The 19,009-nt window shown below is 39.1% G+C and overlaps 1 protein-coding gene and 1 pseudogene across 2 annotated transcripts in view; both read left to right on the top strand.

Annotated features, from left to right (window-relative positions):
• The window catches only part of TMTC2 (transmembrane O-mannosyltransferase targeting cadherins 2), a 416,762-nt gene that overhangs the window by 294,534 nt on the left and 103,219 nt on the right, over positions 1-19,009 (top strand). For both annotated transcript variants that reach the window (XM_070370955.1, XM_070370956.1), the window contains exon 8: positions 12-133. In XM_070370955.1, coding sequence (XP_070227056.1) covers positions 12-133 — 122 coding nt within the window. The remainder of the gene's footprint in view (positions 1-11; positions 134-19,009) is intronic.
• On the top strand, positions 18,073-18,173 carry LOC138988028 (U6 spliceosomal RNA; annotated as a pseudogene).

The following is a 19,009-nucleotide window of genomic DNA, read 5'->3' as shown; positions in this document are numbered from 1 at the left end:
TCTCTTGTCAGGTGAAGCGTACATGCGGTTAAGCATGCTCCCGGAAGCAGAGCATTGGTATATGGAATCACTGAGATCCAAGACTGACCACATCCCTGCTCATCTTACCTATGGGAAACTGCTTGCTCTAACAGTGAGTAACTGTCTCTTTCACCCTTTAGAAATTGGTTCTCCTGTGCAGATTGAGGTAGATAGGGTCTGAGGTACCTGTTCCTGGCCAGTTAATCTACACTGTTAGGATGTATTGATGGTCATACTAAATTAGAACAATAGACAAAAAATATAGAAAAATGAGTTTCTTTGGCTATGGGGTTTGCCATAGATAAAGTATGATGTGTATCCTTGATGTAACTTAGTTGAAATGTATAAATGGAGAACCCAAAGTATGTGATTATATAATGAACTTGTCAAAATAGCAATATTTGCATAAAGATTATATTCTGTAAGCCAATGTTAACCCCAGATTGTCTATAATACCTGATTGTTTCCAAAAAGCAAGTATTATATAAGACATTGCATGTGTGTCCATCAGTGGCACCTAGAATTCCTGTTAACTGGAAGTCATTCTGTAAGAGAAATGCACCCATAATTTGGCTACCCACTATATGATGAATCTCTTGGACATATTTCTATGAAAGCGATATTGAAACATAGGGACTTGTTTATAGTCAACCACTGTGACTTACAAAAAATTGTAATTTTATGTGCTTCAGGTAATAATAATGTTCTTTTTTTGTTTTCTACAATAAGAGATTGTTTAAAATATTTAAATAACTTTTCTGAGCTCACCAACTAATATATAGTACAACTAGCCTTCAGTCTGAATCTAAATCTATTGTCTATGTTATTTTAATCATATCCCTTAATTTCTCTTCAGTGTTACTAAAAATAAGTTAATATTAGCAAAACATAGAGACAATGGTCAGGAAAGTAATTCCTAAGTAAATTCATAGAAAGGTATCTTATAATTGTTTAAAAATAATGTTATTTCCCATAGAAGATGATAAGCTAAACCAAGTACTACCTTTCCATTCTAAGATACCACTAAAATGCTATTAAAGAGATTATATAGGCAGACCAAGTAACCAGAAAATGTCTCACTGCAACACATCTAAGTATGCTTAATAAAATACAAGAGATATGCTCTTAATGCATGGCTGAGCTCAAAGCATAGGAAGAGAATTTCCCCAGGATGGAAATAAAGCAGTAACTAAACACCAGAACAGTAAACAGTAGGCTGATCTTAAAGTTGATTTGGGATGGTTTACTAGTCTTAACAACCCATGGGAAGGAGCTTATTGTCTGTCTTTCCTTCTTGATGGAATATGAGATGGAGTCTTGAACCAACAGAAGGCCAGGAATTAGGTGTCTGAATAAAGTAGGAAAGTTCATATCCTCTGTGAAGGAACAATGTAGAAAAAGTTCACATACTGATAAAAGAGGGCAGCATGAAAGTTTGCCTTTCTCAGCATGGAATCTGAAATCTTTGCAGAGAATTTGTCACCACTGTCCTCCCCTCACTGGGGTTTGGGTTTTGAATTTACTTTACTTGAATGAGCAAGGAATTCCTAGGCCAGGAAATTAAAGTCAGTTCACTGAAAACTCTAGCTGAAGATGATACTAAACGTGTCTTTTGAAAAGACATATTTAAATCTAGAAGATTTACAGAGTGGGTTTTAAAAAGAACGGTGAGCACAGAAATGGTGATTGTGTGAGTAAATCAGAATAAATTTTTACTGAATAAAATATTGAGAGGGAATAACCTCGTAGGAACAATCAGAATGGGAGGGGAGGTGAAATTTAAGTTGATTTTTGAAACTCAGGTAGCAGAAAAAGGTGTTAGAACTGATTCATCAAAACTGAATAAAGCACTGTCTAAAGGAGGTTTGGAATGGGATAAAAATAAGAAATCTAGAGACTCAAGACTTGGTGGTAGCTGACGTAGAAGAGAGTGCATTAAGGAGAATAAAATAGGGTAATCAGTTGTCTCTCCCCGTGTGCACAGCCCTAGTAACCAAGCACTCACTGCAGGTCAAGGGAAGGTATGTTCTTAGCGGTGAAGCAGTTGAATGAGACAGCTCCCTAACTCTGCAACAGCTTGCCCAGTCGAGGGTGGAATGCAGAGGGGAATGACAAGAGGACTGGTCAAATGTTTTCCAGGGGAGTACTCAGACTGTCAATACCCCTCCCCTATTACATGCAGAATACAACTACACAAGAGTTGATACCCCCAACTGGCAACACATATACACAAACCTCATTGCCCAAGAAATGGTAGCATTTTTATCTGGAGAAACTGAATCACTCTGGGGAAAAGATTTCCATATACCTACATTTGGAGATCTCTGAAAATGACCTGCTCCCTAACCACACATACAAAAGGGACTCTTTTCAGTCTAGAAAGCACGTTTATGCCTAAGGAATTCATTCAGCTTTTATTAACTCAACTTGTAAAATAACAATGGGCAATCAGAGATCGTCTGTCATATTAGGAAACCCTCAAATGTAAAAGATTGGAGCTGAAACAAATGATTAGCAAAAGGAAATGAGGGAACAGAAGAAAAAAAATCATTCGAGATGGTAGTATAGCATTTTGTGGAGTACAGGATGACATAAAAAAATAAAGATGAAAAAATAAGAGCTTTTAGAAATTAAAAAGTGATGGCAAAACAATTTTCATTTGAAGGGTAGGAGAATAAAGATGTGGAAATGTTTTCATATACAAATAAAAAAAATGAAATAAAATATGTGAAAGAATTATGAAAGAAATTAATGTGGGGCCCCAAAAAATAAGGAACAGAGAAAGGGAAAGAACATGACTCAGAATTGCAGGGTATGAGTTGCTCTTTGCGCCATTTACCAGTCTAGTCTAATCAGTTAGAAAAAATGTATTTTACCTTACGAAAACCTTTTCCATTTCCTTTTCTGATAGGGTGGTAATTCACACAGCTCCAAATAAGAAGAGAATTCATATATACCTCTTGCTGCAACTACTGCCTTTAGATGTTCTTATGGAATTAAAATATAAACATTTTAAATTAGATTGATAAATGGCCACGTTCAAAGAATACCACCATCAAAAATAAAATTTTTAAATGCCTGATTTATCTTTCCTCCAATAAAATCACTTGGAAAAGAAAAACATTGAAAACTTATCTGTACCTAATTCTGAATATCCCTAGACTGTGACATAACTTTGTATATAGAAACCACGTATCCTTTATTTTTCCTTCTTGTTTTCAAGCCTGAATATTTTAAGTTTCCGGTACTAAAACTATGATTTTACAAGCTGCTTTATTTTTAACACGATATTTTTAAAAACAAAATTTTGCAGTTTTAATTTACTCAAACATATGGAAGGAAGGGAAGAAAAGACATGTATTACAATTCAAATTCTAATCTCTGCCCCCAACAGAACTTTTATAGCTTCCAACTTGCTGATTAGATGAAATATAAACCCTATTATGGAATGGCTTAAACTCACAGTGCCAGAAAGTCCAAAACCATCCTTAATAGTTTCTTTTTGAATTATGAGATTTGGCAAATTTCTGATCCCAGTGGATTGCCTTTGTCTAATTTTGGGTTTCTTAGCCTGGTGAAATGCCATTGACTTAACATGAAATTGGCAAGGTAGAAAATGCCACACATTTTGACTTCTGAATGCTTTAAATATAAAATATTATAAAATGGAATTGGCTATTACTCTAAAGAGAGAGGAAAAGAAATGGAATGGTGTTTTTACTGTTCCATCAGAACTGACCAAAGATGCAATACGTACTTTGCAACTGACTTGCAACAAAATTAGACTTGTATCGTATATTAAGATTTCATATAAAGAATTACATTTTTCTGAAACAACTTGGACAAAAACAAAAATGTTGGTGCTTTTATTATAGCCAGTGGTATGTCTTTCAGAACATTTTTGTACAAAATTTTCTTTAAGAATTTTTAGTATAGATAGTATTTAGAAAAGTTCAAAAAGATTTAGGATTTCCCAGAATGCTATTCCGTAGATCAAATTCCATAGATCAAATCCTTTTTTATTCCTCTGACAAAAATTTTCTTTTCCTCTCTCTGCCTGTTCAAATTTTATTTCCCTCTGTGAAGTCTTGCCTGCGTCTTTTAAGCGATTATTTTTTTTTCCTTTCTCTATACTTCCATGGTGCTGATTTTCAGTATCTCTGTAGTGGCACTTTTTCCCTTGAATGGCAGATATAAATCTATGTCTTTTGACCCTGAATGTGGGGCGGAGAGTAAGTCTTTACTTATCTTTTTATATCTTTAGTATAAGGCATTTCACAATCTTAGCCACTGTCCTTCCACCCTCCTTTGTATTTCTCTTGTTAAGTTATGTAAGGGCAGGGCATGTGTCATTTCCCCCAGTTTTGTTTAGATGTAATTGCTGTATAGTACTATATAAGCTGGGCTTCCCCATTGGCTTAGCTGTAGAGTCCGCCGGCAGTGCAGGAGACACAGAGACATGGGTTTGATCCCTGAGTCAGGAAGATCTCCTGGAGGATTAAATGGCAACCCACTCCAGTATTCTTGCCTGGGAAATCTTGTGGACAGAGGAGCCTGCAGGTTACGGTCTCAGTTCAGTTCAGTCACTCAGTCGTGTCCGACTCCTGTGACCCCATGAATCGCAGCACACCAGGCCTCCCTGTCCATCACCAACTACCGGAGTTCACTCAGACTCACGTCCATCGAGTCAGTGATGCCATCCAGCCGTCTCATCCTCTGTCGTCCCCTTCTCCTTCTGCCCCTAATCCCTCCCAGCATCGGAGTCTTTTCCAATGAGTCAACTCTTCACATGAGGTGGCCAAAGTACTGGAGTTTCAGCTTTAGCATCATTCCTTCCAAAGAAATCCCAGGGCTGATCTCCTTCAGAATGGACTGGTTGGATCTCCTTGCAGTCCAAGGGACTCTCAAGACTCTTCTCCAACACCACAGTTCAAAAGCATCAATTCATTTGGTGCTCAGCTTTCTTCACAGTCCAACTCTCACATCCATACATGACCACGGGAAAAACCACAGCCTTGACTAGACGGACCTTTGCTGGCAAAGTAATGTCTCTGCTTTTGAATATGCTATCTAGGTTGGTCATAACTTTCCTTCCAAGGAGTAAGCGTCTTTTAATTTCATGGCTGCAGTCACCATCTGCAGTGATTTTGGAGCCCCCCAAAATAGTCTGACACTGTTTCCACTGTTTCCCCATCTATTTCCCATGAATTTCTGGGACCGGATGCCATGATCTTCGTTTTCTGAATGTTGAGTTTTAAGCCAACTTTTTCACTCTCCTCTTTCCCCTTCATCAAGAGGCTTTTTAGTTCCTCTTCACTTTCTGCCATAAGGGTGGTGTCATCTGCATATCTGAGGTTATTGATATTTCTCCCGGCAATCTTGATTCCAGCTTCTGCTTCTTCCAGCCCAGCGTTTCTCATGATGTACTCTGCATATAAGTTAAATAAGCAGGGTGACAATATATAGCCTTGACGTACTCCTTTTCCTATTTGGAACCAGTCTGTTGTTCCATGTCCAGTTCTAACTATTGCTTCCTGACCTGCATACAAATTTCTCAAGAGGCAGGTTACAGTCTAAGGGGTTCCAAATATTTGGACACGAGTTAGTGACTAAATAACAATGACAAGCTATGTAAGTTAAAGGTGTACAGGTAGCTCATTTTTAAATATTCTTGTTTCCCTAGTCTGAATCTCCTTTTGCCAACATGTGCATTGAGATTTACTATCCATGCTAAGGCATCACTCTAATTCCCAGTGGTATATACTGAATAAATGAATGAGAGTGGCCTGATTGTGGAGTGGATTCAGTATAATTTTCAAGACCCTGGAAGGGGAGGTAGGCACAAGAGGGTGTACATCTCCTGAATGCCTGTGATTGATATGTGTTATTTCATGAAGCTTTTTGATGAGTAGTACCTTCTTTTTATAAATGAGAAAACTGAGCTTCTAAGGTTTAGGACATGTCCCAAGAATAAATAAGCTACTCAATAGTAGAATTGGATACATCCTCAAGGACTTCTTAATTAAGCATCATTAATATCCATTCTATATAAAATAATTTTGTGTGATGCTTTCCTTTCTTTTATACCTGATTAGAGATGTTAAAAGTAAGCTAGTGCTCCTGCCTCCCCATAAGGTATGAAAATAGCTTATTTTTAGGCATTACCTCTAAGTACTAGTTTAGTTTGAATGGGTAAACACATTTTTATTATTAAGCTTTATAGCTCATAAACTTAGGACTTCTGTTTTTGGCTATTGGCACTTTTAAGGTCCTATGTTCCTCAATCACCAATGTTCCAGGGTGCCCTAGAAAATAGTTCTGCTTTAGGGTCATTGGTAGCCTCCATGTTTAAATATAGCTGGGCCTGGGTGACCCAACTATAGAATATATAGAGCTTTCATACCAATGTCATGTCCAGTTAAAATACTAAACACAAGTTCTCTCTAAAATTGTGATTTATTCCTTATTTGAACTTTGTTACCTAGGACTAATGCCATGAATTTAAAATTAGACAAGCATTGAGAAAGGAAGGAATAAGTTTCCATTATCACCATGTTTCATATGGTTTTATAGTTGTTTCTAAAACCATGTATATACTTCAGTTGTGTGTACATCCTTACTTTTTTTTGGTCCTCCTTTTGTCCTTGTTCAATTTATTTCAGCCAAATATTTTATAGTTTTTTTGAGCCAGTAAAATTAGTATTGATCTAAATTGTAGTAAAAGGAACTTGGCCGTTAGGTTATTTTCCAGATTTAGGTTAGTAAGAGAGAAGGAAGGATATGGGAGACTCTGACAGTAATTCTTGATACAGCAAACCTTTATTTTGGCTACTGCATGGAAGTACTGAGCCAGATTTCTATGTCTAGCCAAAGTTAATTGGGCTACATAAAACTCCAGTTGTGAAAGTACTTGAAGTTCCATGGAAAAGTTCCCTACCCCAGGCTAGAATGGTGTCAGTGCAGTTTATCTGGATGTGCAGCCCTGTGTGCTTCCTTGGGCCTTTTGTAATGATTATTACTGTTTAGAGCTGAGATTATTTTTCCATTTCGTCTTCTCTAAAGCAAAACTCTTCCCACTTTGCACGCTGACTAACATTTAGGTTCCTTTGTTTTATTATAATCACCGTACAGTCATGTTTAGATTAGAGGGAGCAGGAAACAAAAAATTTTCCTGTGACTCACTGAATGATTATTATGGATATATACCATTGAAGTTACAAAACTTATTCTGTGAAAAGAGAAGGCATGTATCACATATATTGTGCTACTGAAATATTGAATGGAATGTAGAAGAAAATTTGATTCAATGCCGTGTTCAGCTAAGCATTTTATATGAAGTTGCCACATCTAAACTTACTGGCATTCTGGCAGTAATTCACTTATCGTTGTATTATTTTTAGTCTAAATCATAATGAATCTGATAGTTCTTTTTATGCATTTTGATATGTAGAATCAATCTTTTTTTTAAATTTAGGTATAGTTATAAAATCGATCTTATAATTACTCTATTTGTTGCCGCCAAGTGACCTACGAATCCAAGTACCTCTGAAGTATCTCAGATTTTTATTCTGCTTTTTTATGTCAGTTATTGAAAGTCATTGTTAAGAGATATTTTCTTTTGCCAGATATTCTCAGAAATAGTAAAATCAAAATACTCAAATTCTCAGGCATTGAAAGTCACGTGAAATAATCATACCTAGCTTTATATCTAAGTATCATGATGCTATGTTTGAAAAGCATGCTGCTGCTGCTGCTAAGTCGCTTCAGTCGTGTCCAACTCTGTGTGACCCCATGGACTGCAGCCCACCAGGCTCCCCCGTCCCTGGGATTCTCCAGGCAAGAACACTGGAGTGGGTTGCCATTTCCTTCTCCAATGCATGAAAGTGAGAAGTTAAAGTGAAGTCACTCAGTCGTGTCCGACTCTTAGCGACCCCATGGACTGCAGCCCACCAGGCTCCTCCATCCATGGGATTTTCCGGGCAACAGTACTGGAGTGGGGTGCCATTGCCTTCTCCCTTGAAAAGCATATTTAGGGGTAAATAAGATGATACTGGGCTTCCCAGGTGGCTCAGTGGTAAAGAATCTGCCTGCCAATGTAGGAGACATGGATTTGATCCCTAGGTTAGGAATATTCCCTGGAAAAGGAAATAGCAACCCACACCATTATTGTTGCTTGGGAAATCTCATGGACAGAGGAGCCTGGTGGGCTACAGTTCATAGGGGTTACAAAACAGTTAGGTACCACTGAGTGACTGAGCATGGTACAACATAACCTAACATCACAATTTCCACCTTGTCATTCTTTCTGCTGCATCATGTTGACTCTCCGGTTATGTAATAAAGCGTTAGCACATTTTAATGTGAGTTAAACTTCGTTTATAATTTATATTTTATATTTTCCTGGTTTGATAATTTTTAATAGAACAAAATTTGACCATCTATAGTTATTAAAACAGCATGCTTATTTAAACCCATGTTTACATTTTGCTCAGTTGGTAAAGAATCTGCCTGCATTGCAGGAGACCTGGGTTCGAGCCCTGGGTAGGGAAGATCCCCTGGAGAAGGAAATTGCAACCCACTCCAGTATCTTGCCTGGAGAATTCCATGGACAGAGGAGCTGGACAGGCTACAGTCCGTGGGATTGCAGAGTCGGACATGACTGAGTGATTAGCTTTACTCTTTTAAAAGGTGGTACTGACCGCATACACTTTCAAAACAAATGTCTTTCATTCCAGTGATTGGACCAACACTTCCAAAAGAAAGTTGCCTTTTTTTCCCTTGTAACATCTGGATGTTTGTGTGTGTATTTATACAAACAGATGTACACACAGAGGCATATATGTAAATGAAGCCACATCTATTCTAAAATGTGAGAGATTTCATTTCTGAAGCCTCATAAATAGTAAATAGTACAGGTGAACCTATTTTCAAAGCAGAAACAGAGACACTAGACATAGAGAACAATGACACCAAGGAGAGAGAAGGTGGGATAAGTTGGGAGAGTGGGCTTGACATATCTACACTGCTGCTGTGCTTTGCTGTGCTGTGCTCAGTTGCTCAGTCAGGTCTGACTCTGTGACCCTATGGACTGTAGCCTGCCAGGCTCCTCTGTCCATGGGAATTCTCTAGGCAAGAACCCTGGAGTAGCTTGCCATGCCCTCCTCCATTTATATACTACAATGTATAAAATAGATAACTAATGAGAGCCTACTGTATAGCACAGAAGAAAAGGTAAAATCTCTTCATAGGATGTATATTAAGTTAACCTTAAAAATACATTTCAGTATCCATTAGGTTTGATTCCACTTATACAAGGTACCTAGAATAGTCAAATTCATAGAGTCAGAAAGTATACTGGTGGATGCCTAAATAGCCTGGGAGTGGGGAGGGAAAATGGGGACTTAGTGTTTAATGAGGACAGAGTTTCAGTTTAGGAAGGTGCAAAATTCGAGATGGATGATGGTGAGAGTTGCGCAACGATGTGAAGGTACTTACTGCCACTGAACTGTACAGTTCAGTATGGTTAAAACGGTATGTTTTATATTGTGCGACTTTTACCACAATAAAAAAAAACATTAAAAAATTAAAGCAGGGGTACTCTTTGTTGCAATGTGTGGGCTTCTCACTGTGCCGGCCTCTCTTGTAGAGCAGGGGCCCTGGAGCGTGTGGGCTTCAGTAGTCAGGGTGTACACGCTTACTTGTCCCAAGGCATGTGGATCCTCTGGGATCAGGGATAGAACCGTGTCCCCTGCAGGCAGATTCCTAACCACTGGACCACCAGGGATGTCCAGGAAATCTAATGTATTTCTTAATCTTATTTCTCCATAGGTATTTTCTTTTCTCCAACTTTAAGATTCTCTCTTTGTCTTCAGCTTTCTGTAGTTTGGACATACTATGCCTCGGCTTATTATTTGGGGATTTATCTGGCTTAGTGCTCTCTGTCTTTCCCGGATCTGTGGTTTGGCCTTTATTATATTTTGGAAAGTTGTGCATCAATATTACTTTAAATATTTCTTCTGCCCTCTTGTCTGTCTTTCCCATCTGATATTCCAGTTACTGGTATGATTGTTACATGTTTTGAGGTTTTCCTATAGTTCTTGGATGTTCTGTGCTTTTCATTCATTTTTCTCATTACATTTCAGTATGGGAACTTTCTATTGACTTATCTTTAAAGTCATTGATTCTTTCTGTGGTCATGTTGAGACTTCTTATGATCTCATTAAATTTATTCTTGATTTCTGTTATGATATTTAGCATTACTTCTAATTCTTCCTTAGAATTTCTCTCTGCATACATTATACATGTGTTCCTGCATGTTGTCTACTTTTTCCATTAGAATCTTTAACATGTTAATCATAGTTATTTTAAGTTTCTTTTCTGACAGTTATAACGTATTTCATGTTTCAGTATCTTAGTATGGTTCTGATGCTAACTTCGTCTTTTTGGACTCTTTCTTTCCTTTTGTCATGCTATGTCATTTTTTTGTGGGATGTTGGATATGTTGAATTCATCATAGAGCATATTTCACAAAGATTATTCTTCTTCGCCTGCCCTCACCAGGAGGGGATCTTTTTTGGTTCTTTACTGTGAGAACCTCATTGGTTTCTTTGGAAATTAAGACCATGAAAGAGTGGGAACCACACCCTCCACCCAAAGACTGGCCTTCAGGATTTTCTCACTCTCAGGCTAATCCACAGTTGGCTTCCAGCAAGTCATCAAAAGTACCACTTAAAGTGTACCCATCAATTCATAGCTCCTAATTTGATGAAGACTGTTTGGGAGGTTGATGTCTAATGAGTTCTGTGAAACCTTCATGGCATGTTTTTCCAGTCGGGAACAAGAGGGCCTGAGATGTTGACAGTGATAATTTAGACCTGAACTGAAGACTATTAAATAGTCTATCTAGAGGCAGAGAAGTTCAGACTTAGTATGTTCCATCTCTGTGTCACCTCTGTACTTGATTTTTTTCCTGTTTAGTGACCCACATTTTCCTTGATCTTACACATTTTCTCAGAGAGAGAAAATCTTATTCTGTAATAATGCTGAAACACCCACATGTGTATGCTTCTCCTCGCACACTCTGCTGAGACTTGGGAAGGATCCAGTTTGGAGATATGCTGGTCATACGCATTTATACATACAAACTCACTCTTCTGGTAATCTGCCAGTCTCTGACCGTTTACTGTGTGTGTGTTTTCCCTTTTTGCCTGGATTAGAGGTTCCTGTAATTGTGTATGTACTATCTCTGGTCACTTCACACTCTGGAAATTAAAGTGAATGAGCTTTGCTTACTAAACAATTCTTATTAAACATTGTTTAATATTTAATTTCAATAGCTCTTTCTTTGTAAGTCACAGAAATTTATTATTCACAGAACGTAACTCAAGAAACATTAGACTAGCAGAAAGTAGAAATTTGGTAACTTATATTGTTAAGTAACCTTATTTTTTCAAATACATGGGTTTTGAGATGGTTGATGTCAAATGAACCTTTGTTAGCTTCATGGCCTTTTAATGGTGTTAAAACAAGGAACGTTTTCTCCATTAGACTGACTTTGAAAATAATTTCCTGAATTTGGATATTGTAAAGAGAACTTGTAAGCCACCAGCACTTGGACTGAGCAGGTAGCCTATTGTCTCGATGCTTGGCCAATTTTTGCTCTGTCTGTGAACCAGCTGAAGTATGATACCTCCTTTTTGAGCCCTCCCCGCATTGGACTTGCTCAGACACAACAGATTCCTTGGTTTCTGTTTTCTCCTTAGGTACTATGTACAATGAGAGCCTTTTTAAGTATGATCCTGCAATTGATAAACGCCCATTTCCAGAGTCACCATGGTATTATTCAGTCTATAAGAGCAGGAGTCATCTCATAATCCATTGCCTGACACCATGCTTGGCATACAGTGGATACTTTCTGAATCTCTGCTGAGGGATGGGGGTGGGTGGGTACATGAGTGTATGGGTGGACCTACTCCGTAAAGCTCATCTTTAAATAGCATAATGATTCCTCATAATAAACTTCTGGACCAGGTCAATAATGTAATACCTTAACTGTGAAATCAGATTGTCTCTGTTTGAACCCCAGTTCTGACGAATCAAGCTTTTGTGCCTTGGACAAAGTAGACTAATCTCACTGTCCCTCAGTTTCTTATTTTGTAAAACAGATGATAATAATAATATCTCAGGTGTAATACAAGGATTTAATATGACGATACAGAGAAAGTGCCTGGAATAGCACCTGGCACGTAGTAAGCTGCTCTTAGAGTGTTTCTTTTCTTCTCATATAACCTGTAAAGAGAAAGTAGAATTGCAATGTGCTAGGACAACAGACTCCCAGAAAAATCTGCCTTGGGGAAGCAGAGATGAATGGAAACTTAATTACGCTTGACAAAGATCAGATGGCCTTGTGCTGTGAAAGGATATCTTTGTTCATGTCTTCTTTGTTGGGAGTGTGGCGGAAATAGGAAGCTGAGGTCACCGTAAGACCTCACCGACGCTGCTATCGGGTCTCCTGGTTGCAGCTGATATTGCAGTGTCACTGCAATTGCAAGCCATTGTCGACTTGTCTGATTTAGGTGAATACTTATGAGAGGGAAACAAGAATTAGGGTAACTATAGAATATTTGTCCAAACCAGGAAGGGTTGGCTATTATTTTTACACTATAACAGTGGACATAGAGTAGTTTTAGGCAAACCAGAATTACTTCTGAGAATCACTTACAAAATGAGAAGCACAGTATACCGTTTCAATATGCATGTGGTCTGGTTTGTATAAGAACCTTTCTAGGACGTTTTGGCTTCCCTTATAGCTCAGTTGGTAAAGAATCCTCCTGCAATGCAGGAGACCCTGGTTTGATTCCTGGGTCAGGAAGATCCACTGGAGAAGGGATAGGCTACCCACTCCAGTATTCTGGCCTGGAGAATTCCATGGACTGTATGGTCCATGGGGTCCTAAAGAGCTGGACACTACTGAGCCGCTTTCACTTTCAGGACATTTTACCTTTGATAGGCATCTTTACCTTAAAGTCCTTTCAGAAGAAAATAAGGGGGTCATTCATTCCAATTCCATTTAATTTTGTTTGTTAGTAAATTAAAATACAGTGGATTTTAGGTCTTGGCTACTATCCCCAGTCTCAGTGTCAGCTGGCTGGATCTAGGAGAAAAGGAACTGGCATTCCTTTTCTCTGTCATGGATTGAAAAACAATGGAAGCAAAGGAGTATGATGTGAATTAAGAGCTTAACTTTCTTTAATCTGAATTTTTAACCAATGATGACTTCCCTGAATTGAACTCTGTTTTTTAAGCCAGTAGAGTTTAATCAGTCCTTTGATTGACAATTGAGAAAAGCAAAACCTATTCAAATTAGTGGCTTTCCTTGGTGATTCATCTTCTTGGTATCAGAACCAGACTAGAATTCAGGTTCCTGGTGTGCTCAGATGGTAGAGAATTTGCCTGCAATACAGAAGACCTGGGTTTGATCCCTGGGTTGGGCAGATGCTCTGGAGAAGGAGAAGGCTACCCGTTCCAGTATTCTTTCCTGGAGAATTCCATAGACAGAGGAGCCTGGTGGGCTACAGTCCATGGGTCACAAAGAGTCAGACACGACTGAGTGACTAACACTTTCTGTGACTGAATCCAGTGCTTTTATGCAGTACACTGGTTCAGTCATCAAAGAGAGTTACATCTTAATAAGTTAAATAAGCCTCTCTATCCTTACTGCTGAAGATTTCGACCAAAAATAGGTATGAAATTAGGGAATTATTTACATCTGGCTTTATCTTCTTGTGAGAGCATTTGGATTTTAGAGTCGTGGCAGCCTGCCAGGGACAAATGGAGGTGCAGAGATCGCCTGCCCGTCATCCACCACCTTTTATGGTGTCAGGGGATTGCTTGTTCTGCTTTGCGACCCAGCTGCAATGCAGCTGTTGTTGGCACTCCTGCTCTCCACTCTCACAGAGCAGCTTTCCTAACCATCCCCATGGGGTTTAACTGCTGAGCACGAGTGTCGGTTCTGAGCTCTGTGAGCCAAGGCTGCCTCTTGGGGACCAATCAGCGTAGCAGCTTTCCACATCATAGCTAAACAGTTTGGGATGGAGCAGTCCAGCAATTTCTCATGACAAACAAGAAGCACCCATTTGCACAAACAGCGCAGCCGGATGGTTGAAGTTGCTGCAGGAGCTAAATCTGGGGGCTTTCCGATGACTGACTCCTGAAACGGAGGTCACGTGGACCGCTTTGTCCATCTAAAGTGTCCTGTCTACTTTCTGTGAACTTGTGGCGCCATCTTTGGACCACGGAAGGCTAATTGAAACTGTGGTTTCTCTTTTCTTCCCCTTGTCTGGACGAGGTATTGACAGTGACAGGAGTGACCTTCTGGGTATCACTCGAGCCTCATGATGTTCTCAGATTTACCCGCTGAAGCCTACACGCTCTTTCATGGAGGCAACAGGACTTCCCAATGAGAGTAGGAAGTGTGTTTTCAGTATTTTCTTTTCCAGTATATTTAAAGTTTTCATGCGTTTATGACTGCCTACCATGTATCTGGCAGCTTTCCAGGTGGTGCTAGTAGTAAAGAACCTACCTGCCCAGGCATGAGTTGTATGAGTTTCAGGTTCGATTCCTGGGTCGGGAAGATCCCCTGGAGGAGGGCATGGCAACCCACTCCAGTATTTTTGCCTGGAGAAGCCCATGGACAGAGGAGCCTGGAGGGCCATAGTCCATCGGGTCACAAAGAGTCAGACATGACTGAAGAGACTTCACACACACAACATCTGGCCCTTGGCTAAAACTGAAGTCGCTCAGTCGTGTCCAACTCTTTGCGACCCCATGGACTGGAGCCTGCCAGGCTCCTCTATCCATGAGATTTTCCAGGCAAGAATACTGGAGTGGGTTGCCATTTCCTTCTCCCGGGGATCTTCCCAACCCAGGGATTGAACCCGGGTCTCCCGCATTGTAGGCAGATGCTTTTGCTGTCTGAGCCACCAGGGAAGCCCCAGCCTTTGGCTAAGTGTTGACTAAATCAATCTCCTACAGTGGTTTATGATTAGAAGAGATTACAAGTGGGAATAAGAGTGCATATGGTAAGGGTCTGGTAAGGGTCACAACAAAAGCAGGAATCGAGTGTTCTCTTAGGGGACCCAGAAGGAAAAGACTCAGTTTAAAGAATTCCAGGCTGGTTTATTTTGGCCTTGGTTATAATTGGAAAGTTAACTAAGAATTCTAGAATTTCGAGGTTTTCTCTTTTCATTTTCAATTCAACTATGAAAAAGTAAATCTACACATTAATCTTTATTTCCAGTTCCAATTTATGTTTTGATTTTCTGTGTTCTTTTTCCAAACACTCAATATGTCTCATTCTCTTCTACTGACATGATCACGTCCCTTGTCCTTCAGAGCCAGACATATTGACTGAGGGCATCAGTTTCCTCAACCCTCTCCCCAGACTTACCCCCACTCCTTCTGGCTTCAAGACCTATTATTCTGTAAAAATACACCTTACTGAACTTACTAGTGTCTGATCTCTGTGTCACTAAACCCACTGGGAGTTTTTCAGAAATTGACATAATTGACTACTCATGTCTTCTTGAAATGCTGTTTTACCTTACTTCAGTTCTCTTGATTCAGCCTGACTAACAAACCACATCTTTGACAGCTCAGATGTCTCAATGGTACTGTATAATTCTCAGAACTGAGCTTGTGATTTTCCTCCCTTAACCTGGTCTTTTTCCATTATTTACCTACTTTATCTCAGTTTCAGGATCAGAAACCTTGAGGTCATCTTTGTGACCTCCATCTCACACCCTCTCCCTCTCCTATCCATCTTGTAATCCTGTCTGTATGACCTAAATATCTCTCCTGTCAGTCCACTAATCTTCCTCTCCATTATCAGCCCAATCACTGTCCTTTAAAAGCCTGGATTAATCTGCCTGCATCCCTTCTGTTCCCATTACAACTGTTACCCACACAACCCTCAGAAGTGATGTTGACAAAACAGATAAGGGCAAACTCCTTCATGTAATCCATCTGAAGGTGGGCTCTACCTTCAACCTTTTCAATAGCCCACCTCTATTCCTTCTCTCTGCCTCCCTCAGCCTGGGTTCATGCAGTGTTTTTGCCATAGAGATGTTACCTTTGTTGTGTCTCTACTTCACGTATTTTTGTCTCCCTTCAACTAGTTAATCACACAGCTCTCAGATTTTTTAGAGCAAGCAGGACTTCCTTTGAAAGACTTTCCCAAGTACTTCAACTAATTCTAAATGAAATTCACTTAGAATATTACGTTGTACGCATGACACCTACAGTTTTGGACTCTTCATGAAGGCAAAAGACAGTGAAGTCGCTCAGTTGTGTCCAGCTCTTTGTGACCCCACGGACTGTGGCCTATCAGGCTCCTCCCTCCATGGGATTTTCCAGGCAAGAGTGCTGGAGTAGATTGTCATTTCCTTCTCCAGGAGATCTTCCCGAACCAGGAATTGAACCCGGGTCTCCGGCATTGCGGGCAGAGGCTTTACCGTCTGAGCCACCAGGGAAGCCAATTTTAAGTGGCTTAAAGGCTTGAAGGCAAAGGTTGTTCCTAATTCACCATTCTCATCCCAGTGCTTAACTCTGCTTCTGCTACTGCTGCTAAGTTGCTTCAGGCATGTCTGACTCCCAGTAAATAGTAGTTGGATTAAGGAAATCAATGAATAAACTTAATGGATTGCTGAAAGTTCATTGTTTTAACTACAAACACATATTTTTCTATTTAATTTATGAGTCAAAGAGAAATTCTGTGTACTATTCTGAAGTCTAAAGATAGCTGATTTTGATATTTAAAAATGATTTCATAATTCTAAAGTAAAATTTTAGGATATATATATATCTGCAATTTAGTTATAAATGTGTTTAAAGAAAATTTCTACTTCACCACAGCATCCTCAGACATTTTAATAATGAAATATTCTCATAAATTTATATTATAGATGGAGAAGAGTTTTAACTTAACTGAGTTTAGGGTAGCAATGCAATGTAACAGCCAAAGCAATTTCCCCAGATAGAGCTTAAGATGTGGTTGTATTCTATCAAATTAATTATCTCGTATTGAAATGTTATTGTAGTACGTGTGGATGACCTCTTTAAGCTTGAAGGGAAAATATGCAAGTGAACAGAGGTAGAAAGGAAGTAAAAATTTGTTATATAACGGGATATCTGAATAAAGCTAAACATCTTTCATTATGTAATATTTTGGAAATTGGCTATTTGTATTAATATGCTAAAATCTTAACTTTTTTTTACTCATAAATGTCAAAGATGTATAGAAAGCAACATATATATTTTTACTAATAAAATATTTAAAATATTTGTGAAAGTCAAGCTACTTATTTTAAACAGTAATTTAATATATTTTTCTTCTCTTTTACTGAAACCATGCTTTAAATAGAAGGCTTGTTTTGTTTTTGTTTGATTTTGTTTTTTTCCCCTTTTTTCTGTTTTTGCTTTCCTCTTGGCATTCTTGCAAGTTTTCTTTTAACTTCTTCTCAGGGAAGCTACCAGATAGCTGGTGTTTTTGCCAAGGCTTGATCTGTGACTTCCTCTCTGGTCAGGCTTTCTGAATTAGTCCTCCACACTCTCCTGCTGTAGCATCTCAAAAATAGGAATTGGTTGCTCGATGACACATGTACCTTCCTACCAACACTTGCTCTCAAGAAATCTTTTTCATGTGTATAAATGATACCTGCATTCACCTAGGTGCCACAAGCCAAAGCTATGGAGTCATCTTTGACTCCTGTTTTTATGTTATACCTATATCCAATCTTATCAGTCATATATCTACAAGATACTCCACATCTAACCACATCTCACTGGCTCCACTGCTTTTACCCTAGTCTTTGCCATGGAGTATTAACAACCTTCTAAGTGGTCCCCCTTTTTTCTATGCCTGATGCAGTCAGTTTTCCGTCAAGATCTCAGTTTTTTTGTTTTTTTTTTTTTGTAAAAATATGTGAGATCATGTTGTGCTTCTATCTAAAATCCTCCATGGTGTTCTGTTCTAGTTAAGAGAAATTCCAGGGCTTGCTTCAGCAGCACATACACTAAAATTGAGATGATGCAGAGAGGATTATCATGGCCCTCACACAAGAGTGACATACATTCATAAAGTGTTCCATATTCTGTGTAGTTCCCAGAGGCTGTTCGGTGGCTTTGCTGGTTAACACCAAGGAAATGCTACGCCTCAAAGCAACATGTGACATCTAATGTTGAAACTGTGACTTTTACTACCAAAACAAAAAGTTAACTCCAGACTCCTTACAGTGACTACTTTGCCCTAGGCAACCTGATCACTCCAGTGTCTCACACTCATTTCCTGTGATTCTTCGTGGAGTTTACTCCCCTGCCGCCATATTGGTTTTCTTGTTAGGCTCTAATGTTCCAAACATGCCACGTCTTTGCATGGTTCACTCACTTCCTTTACTTAGGTTGCTTTTCCAGCGTCAGCAGAGACTTTTCTTGATGACTTTCTCAAACTCCATCCCACCCCTAGTGTGTGTTGCTCTCTCACATTAGCCTGTTATTTTTTTTTACCAAACTAGTTTAGACCGACGGTGTCACTGCTCCTGTGTGAACTACCATTCCACCACTAGAGTGTGAACTGCAGGAGGGCAGGAACTTCATCTTGATTACCAGGACTGTAACACAGCATGGTACACAGCAGGAGCTTAATTCATTTCTGTGTAGTGAAATGCCACATCTCTGATGAATTCCCTTTCCAGTGGATGAAGTTGTTCTGTGTGCTCAGAACACTTAGTTTGACACTAACACAGCAATATTTTTTTAATAGTTTACTTTAGGTATGTACTTCCCTCTGCATCAGTCTTAAGATCCCAGAGAAACAACCCTCTCATTCACCTTTGAAATCCAGCAGTAAAATGAGCCAGTATTGATAAAGGTAGTGCTAGCCTCCTCTTTCATTAAAACAATAGCTAACTAGAACATAAGCAGCATCTTACAA

The sequence above is a fragment of the Bos mutus genome, chromosome 5, assembly GCF_027580195.1.
Source record: "Bos mutus isolate GX-2022 chromosome 5, NWIPB_WYAK_1.1, whole genome shotgun sequence".
NCBI lineage: Eukaryota > Metazoa > Chordata > Mammalia > Artiodactyla > Bovidae > Bos > Bos mutus.
The sequence above is the reverse complement of the archived record's forward strand: the minus strand, read 5'-3'. Positions and strand labels throughout refer to the sequence as shown.